Source organism: Chelonia mydas, chromosome 6 (genome assembly GCF_015237465.2).
Source record: "Chelonia mydas isolate rCheMyd1 chromosome 6, rCheMyd1.pri.v2, whole genome shotgun sequence".
Taxonomy (NCBI): Eukaryota; Metazoa; Chordata; order Testudines; family Cheloniidae; genus Chelonia; species Chelonia mydas.
This window is the reverse complement of record NC_051246.2, coordinates 103,960,606-103,980,821: the sequence shown is the minus strand read 5'-3', so window position 1 is coordinate 103,980,821 and position 20,216 is coordinate 103,960,606. Positions and strand designations below refer to the sequence as shown.

At 43.4% G+C, this 20,216-nt stretch overlaps 1 protein-coding gene and 1 long non-coding RNA gene across 5 annotated transcripts in view; one reads left to right on the top strand and one right to left on the bottom strand.

The window, feature by feature from the left end:
• The window catches only part of ITPK1 (inositol-tetrakisphosphate 1-kinase), a 229,763-nt gene that overhangs the window by 139,657 nt on the left and 69,890 nt on the right, over positions 1-20,216 (top strand). For all 4 annotated transcript variants that reach the window (XM_037900861.2, XM_043548511.1, XM_043548510.1 and 1 more), the window contains one exon: positions 3,070-3,187. In XM_037900861.2, the coding sequence (XP_037756789.1) occupies positions 3,070-3,187 (118 nt within the window). The remainder of the gene's footprint in view (positions 1-3,069; positions 3,188-20,216) is intronic.
• LOC119566456 overlaps positions 10,450-20,216 on the bottom strand; it is a 42,252-nt gene continuing 32,485 nt past the window's right edge. Inside the window, exon 2 of the long non-coding RNA XR_005225591.2 lies at positions 10,450-20,144. This is a non-coding gene — a long non-coding RNA (uncharacterized LOC119566456). The remainder of the gene's footprint in view (positions 20,145-20,216) is intronic.

Sequence of the window (20,216 nt, the reverse complement as noted above, 5' to 3'; positions counted from 1 at the left end):
CATGTGAAATCGCAAGTCTGGTAGCAAGGATTTTTAATAAATCTATCAAATCGGAGGTGGCATTGTGTGACTGGAGAATAGCTAATGATGTACCTATTTTTAAGAAAGGGGAGCAAAAAAATGATCCAGGCAACTACAGACATGTTAGTCTGACCTTAAAAGTATGTAAGACTTCAAAACAAGTGTTTGAAGGAAAGAATAATTAGACATGGAAGTAAACAGAAAATGGGATAAAATGCAACATGGATTTGCTAAAGGTAGATAATGCCAGCGTAACTTGATATCTGTCTTTTGATAAGATAACAGATTCAGTTTTCTTGTCTAAAAAAGTCAATCTGGACTTAGTAAAGCATTTGACATGGTACCACATGGGAAATTATTAGTTAAGTTAGAGAACTGCCCCGTGTCTCCCTCTTGGGCAGTGCTGCTCTGGAATTCAGCAGAGAGAGAAAAGTTGTTGTTTTGGGGGGTGGAGGGGCTGAAGGGGGGTTATTAAGGTAAAATAGTTTGTGTTGCCTTAAAATGTTTCTCACAATTTTTTAAATAAATCTGTATGCTTGTGTGTGAACATAATGGCACATACAGCCAGCCAACAAGTGGTGGTAAAATATTGTACAGTGCCATGCACATGTCTCAGAGCGATTTGTATGGTATTTCTAAGAGACATATTAAATATGTAAGAAGTGTGTGGTGTCACATAGCAAGTGCCAAGGGGCTGTGAAGGAAATTCATTTGTGTGATCTGAGCAATGTGACGGGGCCGCTAACCCAGCACTGGCTCCTCTTAACATTTAAAGAATAATCCCTCTGGAGCAAGCAGTGAATTAAATGCATTCATTCTTCAGCAAGCAAAGACTTGTTGGTGTCAAACAAATAACTCACTCTCACCTGCTTAGAATTGGGAGTAAAGTCCTAGTGTTGGGATCAGATGTCTCCGTTCCTTTCGTTGTATCAGTAGCCAGTGAAGTGTGTCTCCCAGTGCTGCCTTCATAGAATCATAGAATATCAGGGTTGGAAGGGACCTCAGGAGGTCATCTAGGCCAACCCCCTGTTCAAAGCAGGACCAATCCCCAGTTTTTGCCCCAGATCCCTAAATGGCCCCATCAAGGATTGAACTCAGAACCCTGGGTTTAGCAGACCAACACTCAAACCACTGAGCTATCCCTCCCCCTCAGGAGCCTTGTGGTACTCCTGAGCATAATTTGGAGTATGATTTTTTTTTCTTTGAAGAATGTCCTCTTTAGGTACTTAATTAAACCAGTTATTAATGGAAACGTTTACCATGCACCCAAGTAAATAGATGTGAAGAAATGAATGGAGATTAATGGAGGCTGATCAGGAAATTTCATTAAAGAATAAAGACAGATTTTAGCTTAGAATTACTTGTCCGACTCTGAACGGGATGAGAGAGAGACGCTCTCATTAATCATGTTGACTTTATGGAACCAGTGTGGGCGGGCGCATGGCCTCTTGTATACATGCACATATGTGGGCATGAAAGAGAGATACCTCGAGCATCTCAGATCACAGTAGACGTTGGCAGGAGCTAGTGGGGTATATATAAAATTTCCCCTAGTAAAGCGGCAGCGGTCATGATGTCAGAAATGAGAATGTGGTGCTCGGAGTTTTTCACTACAAAAAACAACGCATGGCAGGGAGTCTCAGAGCCAGGACCGGCTCTAGGCACCAGCAGAGCAAGCACGTGCTTGGGGTGGCACATTTCCGGGGCAGCATTCCCGCCAGCCTTTTTTTTCGGGGCCGTTGCGCTCTTGGAGCTGCGCCACTTAGACGGGGCGAGGGCGCCGCGCCCCCGGCCGCAGCAGGAAGGGGAAGCCCCAGTCCCGGGATGCTGAGCTGACAGGGCCCAGAGGCTACCTGGGGAGGGGAGGGGAGGGCGAGTCCTGCCGGGGAGCCGGGGCTGCACTGCCTCATCTACGCACTGGCTGCTGCTCTGCCTTGTGCCACCCCTTATCTCGGGGCTTCTCTGCGTGGCTGGGCGGGGGAGAGGGGAAAGCCCCTGCAGGCGCTGGGAGAAGGTGACATCACTCCCTCCGCTTCCAGCCCCACCTGCGAGCCCCAGCCCCGCCTGAGCCTGGGGCAGCAAAAACCTTAGAGCTGGCCCTGCTCAGAGCATAGGTCCACTGACGCAGGCTCATGCTGCTGGGCTAAAAATAGCAGTGTAGGTGTTCCGACTTGGGGTGGAGCCTGGGCTTTGAGACCCGGCGAGGAGGGAGGGTCTCAGAACCCGGGCTCCAGCTCAAGCCCAAACGCTACAATGCTATTTTTAGCCCTTTGGTGCGAGCTCGAGTCGGTCGACCCAGGCTCTGAGACTCGCTGCTGCGGGTCATCTTTTGCAATACCCCTCATATGAAGTTCACTGGGGGAGTTGCTGTGTTCTCGGAGCTAGCGGGCAGGGGAGCATTTGCTTAGGGACGTGGCAAGATGGATGCATAGTGCTGTTGCTTTGAAAACTGCATTGTGGTTCAATGAAGTAACAACATCCCTGGCCCTGCCACCTTTTTTCAGTCCTTATCATCTAGCTCCTCACTTGGCAGTCAGCACAGGTAGGGGACAGTCATACTAATGTAAAAGAATGCAGATGTAGTTCTGATCTGCACTCCGGAGTGGACTGATGCCCAGAGGCTGTTTAAGCTCATTCAGTGTAATTACAAGGTTGACCCCAATAGCACTGTGTCCTCTTTCTCCTAATAGTTCCTGCCAGTACCGCTCTCTGCTGCTATTGTGACTCTTCGCCACTGGCTCTTCTCTGAACTGATGTGGCTGCAGAGCAGTTTGCAGGGCTGATGAGTCCACAGTTGGATGTCAGTGTCTTAAATGCTGTCTGGCATGATATTTATATTCAACAGGATTCCAGTGTACAATGCCAGTGACGAGAGAGTCTAGACATGCCCTGCAATTATATTTACGAAGTGCCAGCTTCATTCGGAGGAGTTGTTGCAGATTGATTGGATCCTTAACCTTCTCCTCCTCTTTATTTCCCCATGCTTTGGTGCTTTTTATGCTGTCCAGCAAATCTAACAGTAGCCTTTGCTCCATGTTTGTTCTGCAGGAGTATATTGATGCTCACCCTGAAACCATCATCCTGGACCCCCTTCCTGCTATCCGTACGCTGCTGGACCGATCCAAGTCTTATGAGCTTATTCGGCGAATAGAGGCCTACATGCAAGGTAGGCCAGTGACTTTTCATTTCAGAAATGCATGTTCCTTACATTGTGGGTGTGACCGGGGTCCTAGTGGGGAGCCAGCTGTGGTCACTCAATTAGGGTGAACTGCAAAGAATGGGGCAGACAATCACCAAAAAGCTGGTGGATATTCCAATACTTAGATTTACCAAGCCAGCATAAAACAGCTGCTTTATTACCTCTCTGGTTACTCAAGTCCAAATAACACAGTTCCCTTAAAGTGATCCAGCCTCAGGCCTACATCCAGGTACGTAAGTCAAATATGATGATTTCTGAAAATCTTATTTCATCATATAAAAGAAAAGGTTCTACCAATCCCAAAGGATCAGACACATTACCTCCCAGGTTATTGAATATTCCAGATCTTACCCAAATACACACTACAGCCAATTCTTATTAACTAAACTAAAATATATTACAAAATAAAAGAGAGTATGGTTAAAAGTTCAATATACATACAGACATGATTCAGTTCATATAGGTGCGGATTCATAGCAGAGATGGTGAGCTTTGTAGCTGCCAAGAGTTCTTTTAGAAATAGTTCATAGGTTATAGTCCAATGTCCAAATATCATACTCGGGGCGTACCAGCATAACTGGAACCTCAGTCTTGAGACTCAAACTTCCCCTGATGAAGCCTAAGCAGATCTGAGAAGACCAAATCAAGACCCAAAGATCTTTTATACAATTTCATGTCTTTTGACAAGTTGGAGTTCAAAAGGTCATTAGCATGACTTTGAAGGAGGTCCATCACTAGTACTCAGCTATAGAGTTAACATAAGGCAATTTGTTTGTTCCTCCACCATTCTCAAATTATTTGCTATATGTTTCAAAGAGAGATGAATACAGAGATGTCCCTTGTTTACAATTCATTTAAATGCTAGGATGTTCTTTTGACCTCTGAATTATCAGAATACGGCATGGACAGGCACTGTTGATTACATTGTCGACCCTACTCATACATATGTAAATACACAAGAACACAAACATTATCTCCCCACATGTCTTTTGAGGGTTATGTATTTTACAGGATGTTTAACCCTTTCTAGCCATGTGTCCCAGTGGGTTTGTAGCAGAAGGAACAGCTGGTTCCTGGAGTTAGGTATGTGAGTGTTAATAATGGGCAGAGGCAGACACAGTCCTTCATAGCAGAATTGTACTCCAGAATCTAGGCTTCTGTTTTTGAAAACATGAGAATAGGGGTTTGATCTAAGTTAAACAAGGTGTGTGTTTGATGGGGAGCATATTTATTACTCTGAGCAGCAGCAGAAATGTTCTTTTCATGCACACTGGTAAATTGAAATTATTGTACAATCTATCTGCTTGTCACGGGAATACTAAAGCCTACAGTTAGCTCTTGAGCCAACTCCTGTGTGTTAGGATTAAGTCAAGAGTAGCCTCTCCTTTTGAGTGCTGTAGAAGTAGCTGTTCCAAGAGCCAGTTGTTTATGGTGTTGAAAAGTTGCTTCTGTAAACTGTTCCAGTGTGACATTTGACTGGTTAATGTTTGCGTCGTTCTAGTGCTATCCCAATTCTCAGAAACTTACCTTATTGGTATCTTTTGTATTTTTATGATTTGGGATTTATATTCATACAGTTTGTATCCACTTTGTCTGGCCATCATCAGCATGGTCTCTGAAATCGTCCCAAGTATGTAAAAATAGAAATATGAATTACAGTCTCCAACACACTCTCTCTTCTTTTCCAGGCTGTTGGAGAAATAGCTTAATTAGTTTGTGTGTGTGTGTGTGTGTGTGTGTGTGTGTATTGTTTTGTTCTGAAAGTGGGAAGAGGTAGTATTTTTATCTCTTGTGGGAATGAACAGCAGAACTGGTAGAAAAATGGGATCCTTTGTTCACAAACACATTGACCCATTTTTCAGTCAAGATTTGAAATTTTGAAGAAAAATTTCATTTAAATTGTTGATTTTTTTTAAAAAATGTCTGACTGGCCCTGCTTGACAGTTTGATCTTTTCAGTGGAACGTAGCTGCCACGTGTGGGCAGTGCCCCTTCCCTCCGTCTCTGACTCTTCCTTAGTTTATCTCATGGATGGCTTTGAATATCATGACTGGGACCTTTATCTGCACTGTCTATTGAGTGGGGACCCAGCACTGAGAGCTGAGCACCAGTGGTGATATGGTTGTGGTGGCCTTTGCTAAGCAGATGGGCTGCTTCATTTTGTTCTAAGAGGAGCATTTTTAGGGCATGTAGCTTTATTTCTGGCTGTAACTACTTGCAATAATTGAGTCAGGGAGCCACAAATTTGTGGATCACTTATGATCTGTATCCGAGAGACTTTTTTTTTTCCTCCTCTTTAATCGGGTTGTCTAATCTGTATTCCCTCACTATTCTCTTCTGTTGTCTATTGTGCTGCGCCCTAGGGTTTAAAAGTTTAAGGCAAGCGTGATACAGCTGCAAATAACATGGAGATTTTAACAGTTACATCATCTGCATTTGGGTTCTTCAAAATAGAAATCAATTGCAAGAAGACTGTCCTACTATTGAGCTGCAGCTAGGTATTGCCACAGTTAGAGATGTCCAGTTGCATCCTCAGGTAGCTGTGTGATGTACACAGTATTGGGCTGCATCGCGTCCCCAGAAGTGGAAGTAAAAGGAAATGTAAAGAATTGAACATCCATGAAAGTAGAAATGTCACTCTTTTTACGGAAGCCCACGAGCTATAGAATTTTTGTACTAGTTATATACCAGTGTTTTAACTATAGATAATAATTCCTTTCATGCATGAATTGCTGTGCTCCCTTTTAGTGTAACTAAAAGTGAAATACAGTTTGCCCCTTCAGTTTGCAATTCATTTCAACTCTCCAGACATTTAGGGAGTTTGATAACTGACGAATGGCACCATTTAGGTTAACGGGCTTTATTCTTGTTCTGGGTTTATTTTTTCTCAGCACAGACTCTGTCCCTCACCACTCTGATGTGTGTCTAACATAAGATGAACATGTTGTGCTTTGTTGATTCCCAAATAAACCCTCTTTAGGTATGCTATTGCTTCTGCCTGGCTCAGTAAACACATTCTTGATGTATTATACGGTTCTGTAAAAGTAGCTTACATTGCTGGGTCACTTTGCTCTGCAACCGAGGGTCAAAATTTTCAAAAGTGATGTAATTTTGGGTGTCCAACTTGAGACACCGTATAGGGGCCTGATGTTTTCAAGTAGTGGGTGTTCAACACTTGCTGAAAATCAGGTCTCTTAAAGTATCTCAAGTTGGGCACCCAAAATCAATAGTCACTTGGACCGTGTCTAACAAAAGATATTTAAGTTGAACTGTTTGATTGATTAACTCCTGGGCCCTGGTTGAAAAGATTTCTATCTATCTAAGATACTTTTTTGACCTTCATTACCATAGTAGATCAGCGCTCCACAATCTTTAATGTTTTTTTTTCTTCCCTGTCTGACAGATGTGTTGTAAGTACTGTTATCTCCATTTTTTAGATGGGGAACTTAGCCATAAAGAGATGAAGTAAATTGCCCAAGATCACACAGGAGGCTTGTGGCAGAATAGAGAATTGAATCCGGTCTCCCTAGTCCCAAGCTAATACTCTAACCACTGGAACATCTTTCCTTTTGAGACCCTAAAATTCCTATTTTACTTGATGTACTAGCAGGTAATTAATGATTTAACCTGCTGGATGAAGTATAGAGATTGATCTGATTCCAGTTTCAACAGGAAATGTTTCTCTCTGAAGCAGGAAACATTTCTAATAATTCTCGTTACTATGAGATGTTTTGTTATTAGAAATAGGTCATAGGCTGAGCTCTTTCCTGTTCCTTTTTTGTTTTCACCGTGCAAACGCTGAATGATTCACTCATTTTGAAACCCTCATTCCTACCTTTTTCAAAGTCCTTTAAAAATAAAAGTTTGCATTCCCCACATGTGTTCAATGTAGCCAGCAGATCACTGTGAAATAAATCACTGAAAAGTTCTGCTAGTTTAGCAGTTCAGTTCTCTCAGCAATTGCATTGCTGTGGTTTTTTACTTATCAGTGAAGGATTACTTCTTGGTGAAAATATGAGCTTGCTGGGAGTTTCTCCCCATGATAGCAATGTTTGGGGAAACTAGCCGCATGTTTTAATGAAAAATGCATTTTCAGCAGGGCTTCTGTGTGATCTAAGCTGCGTCTGCTCTTTCAGTTGTTGACCTTATGAAAAATACCTTTGGATTCATGGAGGCATATTGAGAAGCTCTGACCTTCACAGCATCAGACTTTCAAGACGTAACCATAACAAAAAAGAAAGTTAAGATGTTAACAAATATTGGTAGTGATTTGCTGCTCTTGCGATTAGACTTAGCAATCAGAATGTCTTCATTAGACTGTAGTTTTCCTTTCAAGGGATGCTTCAAAGGCTAAAAATCATATTTGGGAAAAAAAATCCTTACCTGTGTTCCAATAATACCTTAGGTTATTAAAACTGAAGGAATTTTTAAAAGGACAAAAACATGCCATTCTCTGTTTATGCTGTTTTACTTTTTTCCATTTTGCTTAGGGTTGACAATGGAAATGTACTAATCAGTTTCACTTTTAGTTTCTCTTGGGCAATGTTTGGGTTGCAAATAGTACAGGACACATGTTGTTGTTCCTTTAAATGGTTTCCATATGATTTAGAAAAAAAATAAAAATTCTTATTGACCTTAAGTTTTTCTCATCATTTGTTTTTGGAAAAATTAAATTTGGGGTGAATTTGTCCTGATGATGCTCCTTTGAAAGAGTTCACACGAGAAGAAAACTGGTTCTTAACTATGCCTTTGAAGTACAGGAGCTGCTCCCTGAGGATACTGTAAACAATATAAAACCATTTAATTGTGACATTTCCATCCTAATATGTAATTGAAACCATTTAAGTGCTGTTGTTTTTGTGTTATGAGATGCTGCTGCTTTGAGTGCTGCTTTCTGCATGTTTAGGAAGATTAGGAAATTATACTGCGCACCATTAGTTTTTCCCCACTAAAACTTTTTAAACCAGATCTTCCTTTGACTCAGTTAAAGGAATCCCTGTTGCACAGTCACGTTTCGTGTATGGCCAAAAGAGAGAGGGGCAGTGTGATCAAACAGATCTGATACTAGATAGAGGCTCAGGAAGCCTGGATTCTCTACAGCAGCAGTTCTCAAACTTCAGCAACCCCAGTACCCCCCACTTTGATTTAAAATCTTTTGGGACCCCCAAATTCCCCGCTCAGCCCCAGGCCCCACTCCCACTCCACTCCAGTCCTTCCCCTAAGGCCCAACCCCCGCCCCCACTCCGCCCTTCCCCACATGTGCCCCACTCCCACTCCTTCCCCTCCCTCCCAGTGCCTCCTGCACACCAGGGAACAGCTGTTCTGAGGCATGCAGAGGGTGCTGGGGGGTTGGGGGAGGAGTTGGTCAGCGGGGCCAGCAGCCCTGGACATGATTCCACCCTCTCCCCCAAGTACGCCCCATCCCTGCTCCTCTCCCTCCCTCCCTCCCAGCGTCTCCTGCATGCCACTGAACAGGTGTTCCCCGGTGTGCAGGAGACGCTGGGAGGGAGGGGGAAGTGTTGATCAGTGGAGTTTGGGAAATGCTGCTCTACAGTGCTCTGGTTGTGGGACCATCACAAATTACTTTATCGCTCGGCGTTTTTATCTGCTGGTATGTTCTGTTTATTATTATGGCTTTGTCTAAGCTGGAAGACTTCTGCTGGCATAGCTATGTGTTATGAAATGTGATGTTTACTGACATAGTTGTGCCAGAGAGAGCCCCTACTAGTACACACAGTAGCTTGGGGGAGCTGAAGCGAGTTATACTGGCTAAAGGGCAGCTTTGCCAGTATAGCTGTATCCCTGCTAACAGCGCTTTGCCGATACAGCTATACTGGTATAACCTAGCGTAGACATAGCCTATGTTACGGATGTTAGATGGGGTGGGATCTGAGTTACTACAAAGAATTCTTTCCTGGGTATCTGGCTGGTGAATCTTGCCCACATGCTCAGGGTTCAGCTGATCACCATATATGGGATCGGGAAGGAATTTTCCTCCAGGGCAAATTGGAAGAGGTCCTGGGGAGTTTTCACCTTCCTCTGCAGCATGGGGCACGGGTCACTTGCTGGAGGATTCTCTGCACCTTGAAGTCTTTAAACCATGATTTGAGGACTTCAGTAGCTCAGACATAGGTGAGAGGTTTATTGCAAGAGTGGGTGGGTGAGATTCTGTGGCCTGCATTGTGCAGGAGGTCAGACTAGATGATCATAATGGTCCCTTCTGACCTTAATGTCTATGAGACTGTGTGTGTGTGTGTACACTGCCTGGCACAATGGGGCTCTGAGCTCAGTTAGGGTTTGTAGGTGTTGCTGTAATACAACTAATAGACCAGTTTGCTGAAGGGAAGACGAGGTTGGACAACAAGTCCAGTGTTTTCAAAACTGGGTGCCTAAAATTGGATATCTAAATAGTTGGCCTGATCTATTATTTTATTTTTTTATTTATTTCTGTGCTGAGCACCTCCACCTCTGGAGCTGTGTGCGTTCAGCACTTCTGAAAAGCAGGCCAGCTATTTTAAGTCCCTAAATATGTGTGCCATTTTCGCATGCAATCTAGTTCAGTGAGGGGCTGTTTCACACTTGCCCTGCAACACTGGGATGCCTCACAGTGCTTTGCTGTTGTAACTTGCACCTGGGTCACTCACAAACAGCATTCAGGTCATACTCCAAGTGTCTGTGTATAGCTTCAGCCGGCAAGCACACTCCAGTCAGACTCTGGCTTACGCCAGTCTGGGTTATCATATGCAGGGTGACCCCAACACACTCCCAGTCCTGGATTTTTCCCCCAAAACATGCATTCTGCACAGTCCAGCCCTTTCCTGGTCAGTCCAGATATATTACATCCATGGCCCCTCTAAGTGGTCAATATGCAACAATTGATCAGTTTAAATGGAATTACCCATGGAGTTCACAACTTGGATTAGTTTTGATTGAAGAATAAAACAAGGGTTGTTTTTTTTAACTACAAAGAGATGTGTGTACAAGTACTGAGGCATTAAAGTCAGAAATGGTTACAAGAAAAATAAAGATACAATGCTTCCTAGTACTAAATTTAACAAACTAAACTTGCTTTCAAGGTGAAATCTTTTCCACAGGTCCCCAGTGTCATAGCTGACCAAGTTTCAGGTCAGAATCTGCTCCCAAAATCCACAGGCTGTTTTTCTTTTGTCATCTTAGGTGGAAAAGAGAGATGGTTAGGAAACGATAACTTAGGGTGTTTTTGCCCCTCACTTTTATAGTTCAATCACCCTTTTAAATGCACTTTCCTGAGAGTTCTTTCCAGCTGAAAGCAAGGAGACTTGAAGTCTGGTAGGGAAGAGGTGTTATGCTATTTGCTTTTCAGCTCTGTTTGCTAAGATGCAGATCTGTTTGTCTCTTCCCTTCTCCTCCTTCCATGCCAAAGAATGGCCACTTGATAGATGATAGTCCATCAGCTTTGATAACACCTGGCTAGGGGTGTGAACTTGTCCTTTGTCTTTGAGAAACAGGTTTACCAGCTTCCCAGACTCGTCTGGTAAGCACAATTGTCATGATTTCAGCTTATGTTCTTAACTTCACATATATTGTTGAAATACATTTCACCATGGTATTATTGACCAGCAAGTTATTAATTTTCAAATGATACCTTACAAGGCATATTTTGTACAAAGATTATTACAGTAGTGTGTAGGATGTGAATACAGGGCTGCATCCCTCACAATATGGATTTAGATGCACCTACCATTAAAAATTTTGTCCATTCTATTACATGTCCTATTTTTCTTTTGTGCTTTTGGACACTAGGTGTTAGAGCATTAAAATCTGAGTCACTGAGTGCATCCACTGTTTCTTCCAAGTGCATGTGATGAAGTGTCTCTTACCTCATGAGTTGGTCCAAATGGCTGTTACTTACCACTGTCTTTTAGTCTATTTATTTTATATTCCCAGCAGCGGTCAGCTTTGTCCTAGCTCTGCACCTGGGAGCTGGCAGTCTCTTTCAAGCAGTAATGTGACTCTAGCACAGCAATTCTCAAACTTTAGCAACCCGAGGATCCGCATTTTGATTTAAAATTTTTTGGGACCCCCAATTCCCCCGCTCAACCCCCAGTCCCGCCCCCACCCCACCTCTTCCCACCCCCACTCCACCCTTGTCCCTCTTCTGTCCCGCCTCTTTCCGCCCCCTACCCCGAGCGTGCCCCATCCCTGCTCCGCCCCCTCCATCCCAGCACCTCCTGCATGCCAGGGAGCAGCTGTTCCGCAGCATGCAGGAGGTACTGGGAAGGAGTTGAGGGGGAGGAGTTTATCAGCAGGGCCGTGGACCCCCTCGAGAGACCTCCGTTTGAGAAACGTTGCTCTAGTAGATAGTGAGGAAAAGGAGGGAGGTGCCACAATGGTGATAGGGACTTCACCATTCTCCTTTCACTTCATTTTGCCAGAGAGTGTCATTGGTAGAATGCTCCAAATTACTGAGGGGCAGGGATCCCAAGGTCAGTCTTGAACTCCGGTCTCCTCCATTACACTTATGCATGAGCTATTTTATTTATGGGTATAACAAAAATCTTTATTTCCAGTGTGAAGAAGTTATCTAAGTCTCAGAATTCTTAGAGAAAAAATTAACATATTCCTCCCAAAGCTTCCTTTGGTTTCAGCTGCCAGCCACGAACTGAAGAGCATTCTGGGCACTGGCATGCAAAGGAGCGAGCAGGCTTCTAAGGTCACAGCTGCTGTTCCCCACATAACCACAGGTAGCTTTCAGACAAGAGTAGGGTTCAGCTAGGTAGCTGTTTTGCCCTACCAGCGCCTACATGGCCACTGGTGCTTCTGAAGCTGGCAGTACAGTAACAGTCCCCATCCAGTAAAGGTCTGGAGCCTAAAAATGGGAAAGGCCTTCTACAATTTTGTCTCCTAAATTTCTCAGACTAGAAATCAGTGAACCGTCGACCAATCCTGCTCCTGTCTCCCTGCAGTATTGATGGTGGCTGAGCTCTGAGAATAAACTGTAAGGTTTGGATGTTGCTTTTGGATGCACTGAGGTTTTCTTTTTAATCTGTATGCCTTGCTAGCCAAATGTGTAGAAATCTTTTCCGACTGTCAGCCTCCTTCAGTTGGCAGCAGGTTATGGATATGGTGATTTGAATCAATGAGTTCAGTTCACTAACTACAGATTATACTTCCTTTAATAAATCAGTTAGTTTTAAATGCAAGGCATGTTTTGATAAACTTCTTTTCTTATGTATCCAGGATGGTTAAGGTAGTTTTTATTGAGCTAATTAAAATGCTGTTTTATGCATTTTTAATTTAATTTTAATTTCCATTTAAGAAATGCATCTTTCACCATTTTCTAACAGAATAAAAAATGTAAAAATTAAGACTCTGAATTAACGTAAATTAAGCTATATAATTGCTTAAATGAATATGTATAGCTGTAATGTATCTTCCTGCTTAAAGAAAAGACCAAATGTAGTGTAAGATCTATATTTAGTTTCAAATTAACATGTTTTAATGGTTGCCAGTCAGTGAAAATCAACCTTTCTTTAGCAAAATAACTAAAAGGTACCAGCATAGAACAAGATTAAAATCAGTGAGTTAAATCCAGATTTCCTGCTTGCTGATTTAAAGCATGACTCAAAGCAGTGATTTAAATCAATCCATTCTGCAGGGCAATGTTGCCACATTTACTTCCAAGTATCCGATAAATGTGTTCTCTGCCCTGTGTGCTCAACAGTGCTCAGGGCCACAGAGAGCTCTGAGTGTAACAGCAATGCCTATAGGCTTGTTGTCTCTGCAGGGCTAAAGAAGATTGTCCGGTAGGATTGCGTCCTGGTTTGAAATCTGATTATGAAGGATCTGGGATATTGGAAGAGGGCAGATGTTGCTGGAGCATCCACCTCCTCAGAGACCTTGCTAGGAAAATGGAGAGGCTGGATGCTACGCAAGATCGTCCGTCTCATGCATAGGCCTCTTCAAAATTGGCTGAACTACTTCGGTTTATAGGGTAGCTGCTGAAAAAGAATGGGTGAGGGGCAGTTTCACAGATGATAGGTCAGATGTTCATCAAGGCTTCTGTGGCTTATGCCTGGGTGACTGAACAAAACCTTCAGGAAGGTCAATGATTTTGTCATCCTTCCTGGGTTGGGTTGGTTTCTTTTGTCCCAGCAAGATCCTTTTCGATATAATTTAGACATTCTAATATCCCTAAACAGAAGTCACCAATAAAATGGTGTATTTTGACATTATCGGAGATACCACAGTTGTTGCTTACTCTCAGGGTAGGGGAGAACTGCAGTGCCTTGGAAACCCTTTGTAGCAGTGACAGAAATGCTGGGGGGGGGGTTATTTTATTATTATTATTTTTTTTTTAAACAGAGAAATTGTAAGTACATGTGGATGCTCGCACACGCGCAGCTGTGTAGAGATTGCCCTTCTCTGTACTTCTGTCCGCCTACAGCTCAGGTCAGGCTACTTTATTTGTGTGATGGAAACAAAACATAGCCCGTGCAGGATGTGGTTTAACTAAATGAAAGTGGCAAGATGGTGCACGAAGAACAAAGAATAGCAGTACCTGATGTACAAAACGTACTCCCTTTGAGCATATTTCAGGGTGTATTGATTCGGAGCAAAAAGGTGCAAAGCTTTTGTGTGAAGCATTGTGTGTTAACAAACGACAACTTTTACCCCATTTTAAAAAAATTAAGAACTATTGTAGAACTAATAGGACACATGCTAAATATCACTGTTCAGTCACATTGTTCGGGTGGTATCCAGCCTTTTCTAATCTACTAGACATTTTTCCACATATAAAAAAAGAGTGGTTAGAGGAGAACCAGCTGGCAATTTTTATTTGGATTTTCAGAAAAGTCCCTCAAAGGGCTTGGCTACACTTGCAAGTTAGAGCACATTAAATCAGCCCCGCGGGCACCCTAGCTCCTGAGGTGTCCACACTGGCAAGGCACTTAGAGCGCCTGGACTCTGCAGCTGGAGCACTCCTGGTAATCCACCTCCACAAGAAGCATAGAGCTTGCTGCGCCCTGGCTGAAATGCCCAGGTGTCAGTGTGGACGACGTGTTGCATTACAGCGCTGTGATTGGCCTCCGGAAACGTCCTATAATCCCCTGAAGTCAAGTGACCACTCTTGTCATTGTTTTGAACTCGGCTGCAGGCATGTGGCTATCCCCTTTCAAAACTCCATTTCTGACAGCCAGCATGCTTCTCTGCTCCAGGACAAAGCAAACCGTTACTGTGGAATGCTGCTGCTGCCGAGGCAGGCACTCGTGTGTGTGTGTGTGTGTGTGTGTGTGTGTGTGTGTGAGAGAGAGAGAGGCAGCGGGAGGGTGGTCTGCTGCTGTCTGAACTTACAAGACAGTATGCTAACACACACTCTGCCCCCCAAAACACACTGTCTCTTCCCTCCACAGACACACAACACACTCCACACACCCCCTTTTGAAAAGCACGCTGCAGCCACTTGCACACTGGTATAGCTACCACAATGCACTGCTCTCTGTAGCGTTGCAAGATCTGCTAATGTGGCCGCGCCACTGCGCTTGCAACTGACAGTGTAAACAAACGGCAGCGTTTTCCCTGCTGTGGCCTCCGAAGGCTGGTTTAACTCCCAGCGCTCTACATCTGCAAGTGTAGCCAAGCCCAAAGAGGCTGTTAATTAAACTAAGGAGACTGGGAGTGAGAGGCACTTCCTCTGACATATCTGGTACTGGCTGCTGTTGAAGGCAGAATACTGGGCTAGATGGACCACTGGTCTCATTTGGTATAATCCCTGTGTTCTCAGTACTCTTCCCATAAAATAATAATGCTTAAAGCTGTAAGGAAGATTTAGGTAGCCAGAATACGATTACTTGTATCAGATTTGAAGTATACCCAGGACTCCACAGCTGACACCTCTATGCTTTGAAAAGTGTCATGGGATTTGTTTTTAATTTTACTAATTTATTATTAGCAAACTGTAAGTTAAAGGGAAATGCCAAATACAGTCTGTAACAGCATCAAAGCTAGAAAACCTGTAAGCCATTTGATCTCTTCCATAATGCACCAGTTTGCTTGTGTGCTTATAACTATTTTTTCTTTTTAACAGCCTTACTTGGGGCTAATGAGTTGAATAAAACATGAAATATATGTAAGAAAGCAAGGCTTTGTGGAGGGCCAGGACTGTCGCCCTTTGGACGGGTATTAATAATGTGGGGCGGGGTCCTATGCTGCTTGTTGTTCTCGAGTGAGCTTGAGCTTGAGTTTTAGTTTTAGTTCTGTTAGAGGGATCAGACCCACGTCATGCTACTTCATTGTTTTAGACAGGGCTTTACTTGGAGCTTCTGGACATTGGAGTGACTTTTTAAACTCACTTTAATTTCCTCTCTAACAGCCTGGCAGCATCATGATGAAGATGTACTAGCCTCACCACAAAATCTGTTCTCCCACATTAACATGAGGAGGATGAAAAAATGAATGATATTTTACATGCCCCACGCAAATGGCTGCTCCGCAAGTCTGGTCCACAGTGAGGATTGTTGGTTTTTTCAGCAGCTCTGCTTTGACAGCTGCAAGCTTCTCTTGCATCTCCTAGGACAAGGAGGGTAGTGCTCAGAACTCAGCTGTTACTAAGTACAGTTAACTTTAGACACGGCAGCAGCATTCCTGCAGAAGGGAATGTTGCTATTCCAGCTCCTTTCATATGCAGCTTGAGGATGCAATCTGGGCAGTTGTTCCAGCTGGTCCTCTTACTGCCAGCTAACAGCTATCAGTGAAATCCATACTACCTAGTGACAAAATGTCAGCATACGTGTGGGCGGTGACCAGGTGGCAATGTACACTAGGCTGCCTTTAGCGATAAGCTGGGTCCCACGCTAATGATGAGGCCTGCGATATTTTAACTCCTCAAGGTTTTGAAGGTGGCAAAAGGCCTTTCTCAGCACCACTCAGGGGATGTCTATGCTGCAATCAGAGGTGTGACTAGTTAGCTCGAATAATAATACTTCTGAAGCTGCATCAGCACCAGCTACACACTCGAGTAATTATCCAGGGTCCTGGGCAGGGTCTTGCAGCCCGTGCTGTCGCAGCTTTACTGCATTGTTGGTTGAGCTAGCTGGGTCAAAGCTAACTCAGGTATGTCTACCCGCACCGCAGTGACACCTCTGAGTGCAGCGCAGACCCACCCTCAGTGAGGAGGCAGCTCTCAAAGCTACAACTCACAAAGAGTTGCTCCATTGGTTCAGTAAAATTAGTAGTTGTAGTAGTACTCTGTATTATGATACCACCTAGAGGCCAGTTGAGATCTGGGCCCCATTGTGTTAGGCATTGGGTAAAGACAGGGTAAGAAGGAGTTCATGCCCCTAACAGCTGACAATCTAAGTAAGTGTTACACCTCTTTGTATAGTCACCGGTGTACAGAGGCGAGGCAGTTCTCGGTACAAGTGAACTGGAGCTGATACCAAACACTGAATCCAAACTTCATTGTGCAAGTGGGTTTGTATTTAGCATGAAGGGTGAAATGTATTTCAAAATACAACCTGGGAATTTGTGAGCCCATGGCATGTTCCCTGGGTTGAAATGTGGCACCAGTGTTGGGTCACTGTCAGAGACTGTAAAGCAGGTGCCATCTTGCCTAACTTTCAGGAACAGCTGTATTGTTTAAGTGCCTCCTGAAGCCCTGACAGTCAAGCCTGATTTGCCTTGATGCTGTGAAGTAGTATAGTGGATTAAGCATGGGGCAGGGAACCGGGCACTTCTGAGTTCTAATCTGGACTTTGTGGCTTGGAATAAGACTCTTCATTGCCCTGCCTCATTTTCCTTATCTGTAAAATGAGAATGAAACTTGCCTACTTCCTAGGGGGTGTTGTGAGGATTAACTAATATTCATACAGGCCTTTGAAAGTACTAAGTGTGATGAGGGCTGTTTTGGCTGACATACCGGGGATTGAACCAGGGATCTTCAGAGCTTAGTTTCTACAGCTTGCACTAGAGCTCTCTTGTTGGGACTGTAACAGACTTGTATCCTCTGGGAATCAGGCACAGCTGGGGACCTGTAACAGATGCTCACCAGTGGGCGACCTAAGTGCTAAGCATTGTTAGCAGCACGTGCTTCAGAGGGAGAGAAACAAATGCCTTTCTCCTGATGAGGAAAGTTATTGAATGAATGTGTTGCCTGCTGGAGGAGGGTGAGGCAGTTGAAGCCTGCTTTCCTGAAGCAACTGGTGTGTGTCTCACCATGGCATAGTTTAGGTAACTGCAGATTGAGACTAAATCTATAAATAATTTGTATAATATGTTAGATGGAGAAGCCAGATGAGCAAAATGTTAATTGCTGATGTGGGGCTGCTAGCAGGAGCATGCTAGGACAGAATTGCTGCTGTACTGAAATAACTTCAGTTTAACGTTGGTTTTCTAAGAGAATATGAGAAATCTGTCCTCTCAACTGATCTCTGCAGCGTATACTTTGCTGACACAATTGTTACCCCGAGGGAGAGCTTTTTCATTTCCTTTATGAAAATCAGGTTATTGAACATACTAGGAAAAGCAGCTAATTTTTTGGCAAGGAGTGAATGCAGATCAGGGAGGGCATTTCCACTAAACATTTAAATCTATGGCCATGTCTGCAGTACAGGGACCAGAGCTATATACAGTAAAAGCGTTTTTATCCAGCATGTTGGGGGGATGCGGGATGCCGGTAAGTGAAAAATGCCGGTTAATTTAGAGAGAGGGAGTTTGGGTGTGGGAGAGGATGCGGGACTGGGAGTTGAGGCGCCGGAGGGGGGTTGGGGCCTGGGCTCTGAGAGGGAGTTTGGGTGCAGGAGGAGGCTGGGGGCAGGGGGTTGGGGCGTAGGAGGGGTATCGGGGTGCTGGATTCAGGGGGCGTTCACTTCTGGCAGCTCCCCGCAAGCAGCAACCTATCCCGGTTGCTCCTAGGTAGAGGCGCTAGGAGCTTCCTTAATTCTGTGGCATGTCCTATCCTACGGTGTCATCAGTGTTTTGCCTGCATGTAAAAAAATTGTCTCTTAAAGGTTTTGTTCCTTTTTGGCAAGCAATATTTCTCAAATTTAGTCAGTATTTTACTTAACTTTATGCTTTCACCTTCTTCAAACTTAAAGTTGTTATAAATATCCAATGCTTCCTCCCCAACAACATGCAAAAAGATTGCTGATTTCACTTTGTCATTTTTCTCCTCTGCCTCTCTGGCTGCTGAATACAATTCAAATCTCGGTCAGAATTTTTTCCAGTTCTCTGCAACATTGCCTAACAATTGCAGACTGGATGGAGGTTGCAACACATCCCTTTTTGGCTCTCCCCCCCCCCCCCTTTCTTAATCTAGTCAAGCTACAACTGTGCTCACCAAATATATGTAAAAGCCTCAGTGCCTGGTACGCCACATGCTTGTCTGGTGCCTCTTTTTGTCTCTGCTTTCAGTTGCAAACACAGGAGTTAACTTCAAAATGACTGCAGTTTCTTTGTCATGCAGCACTTCTGACACCATGTTATGATCTTGGGGTTCATTAAACAACAAACCAAATAAATGAGAAAGGAATAAAACTTTAATAAAACAAACTGGAGAGTTGCTGTGGTGAACTGCTGCACGCAGCCACATGGTGTTCCCAACCCCTGCCTCCAAGGCATATCTCCTAATTCCTATATTCATAATACTGTCCCTTATGAGGGAGCGTCTCTAAATTATAATCTTCTACAAACCTATCTTTTATGGACATCTTCAGCATGGGAGTGGGGTAATCGCTTAGTAACTCAAGGGATCTCATCCGCAGAGCTGGTCAGAATTTTTCAAATTTTCAATATTTGGATGAAATTTTAACTAAAAAAAAACAGGAAAACATTCAATGGAATTTTCTTGTTAAAAGGTAGTTCCCATTTTTCAAACGTTTCTAAAGCTGGTTAAAAATATTTCACAATTTTGAAATTTCATTTTTTTGGCCGGGGGGGAAAAAAGGGTGAAAAATCAGAAGAGCTTGAGTCACCTGTGAACCCATCTGCTGCTCTGTCTGGGGCTTGTTGATGCCAGAAAGTTACACCATTTTTCCTACAGTAGAAACCCCTATTTTACAAACTAATTGGGGATTGAGGAATTAATGAAACTGAAAAGTAGGTATGGTGTGTAAATTGCAGTATGATGCAATACATCACTTTCTTCTTATCCTTCAAACCACTGCACTGAAGGCATCAGAATGTGATATCAACTTATTCTTCGACCTCGACCTTGGTTTTAAAAAGAGGATTATTTGGGAACTGCAGTCCAGAGTCAAATAGGTGTCGTCTGGGTGTACAGGATCACAATTGCATGTTTAACATCTATATATGCCTGGAATCATACCGACAGAACTTCTCTCGGCATACACATCCTTGATTTATCCAGGGACTTTGTTTAGAAGAGAAGCTTTTGATAATTTTGCTTGTTGATCTGTAACCTTAACCATTATGTTTGTCCTTCTTTTGAGCTTTATCAAAGAATGTTAAAATAGCCTGTGTCTCAACCTTTATCTGTCTTAGGGGTTTTTTAAAACTCTTTTTTGTATTTTCACTCTGTAGAATAAGTAAATAATATAAAGACATTAACATGTAGAAAATCGAACAAGCAGTACAAGGTAAATTAAAAAGCCTGCTCAGAATTTCACTGCGAAACAGCTCTGTTGAAATCAGCATGTCTGATCTCGTGGAGTTGTTTTTTGGTCTGCTTTCTCTCATACTCCCTTTTGGGTCTTGTGTAGTTTTTGTTTTTCATTTCAGTTTGTCCAAGGGCACTATTTTTAATAGCTTTCGAAGCTTAGTGAGTCCTTATGGGAAAATGATTATTTTTTCAGTTGGTAACAGTAAATCCGTTTGTATAGAGGATTCAAGGGAAGCTTACCCAGGCTGAAGTATAAGTAGCCTTTTCTTCATCTTAGAAAATCACTGGTCTTTTCAGGTTTCAGAGTAGCAGCCGTGTTAGTCTGTATCTGCAAAAAGAACAGGGGTACTTGTAGCACCTTAGAGACTAACAAATTTATTTGAGCATAAGCTTTCGTGAG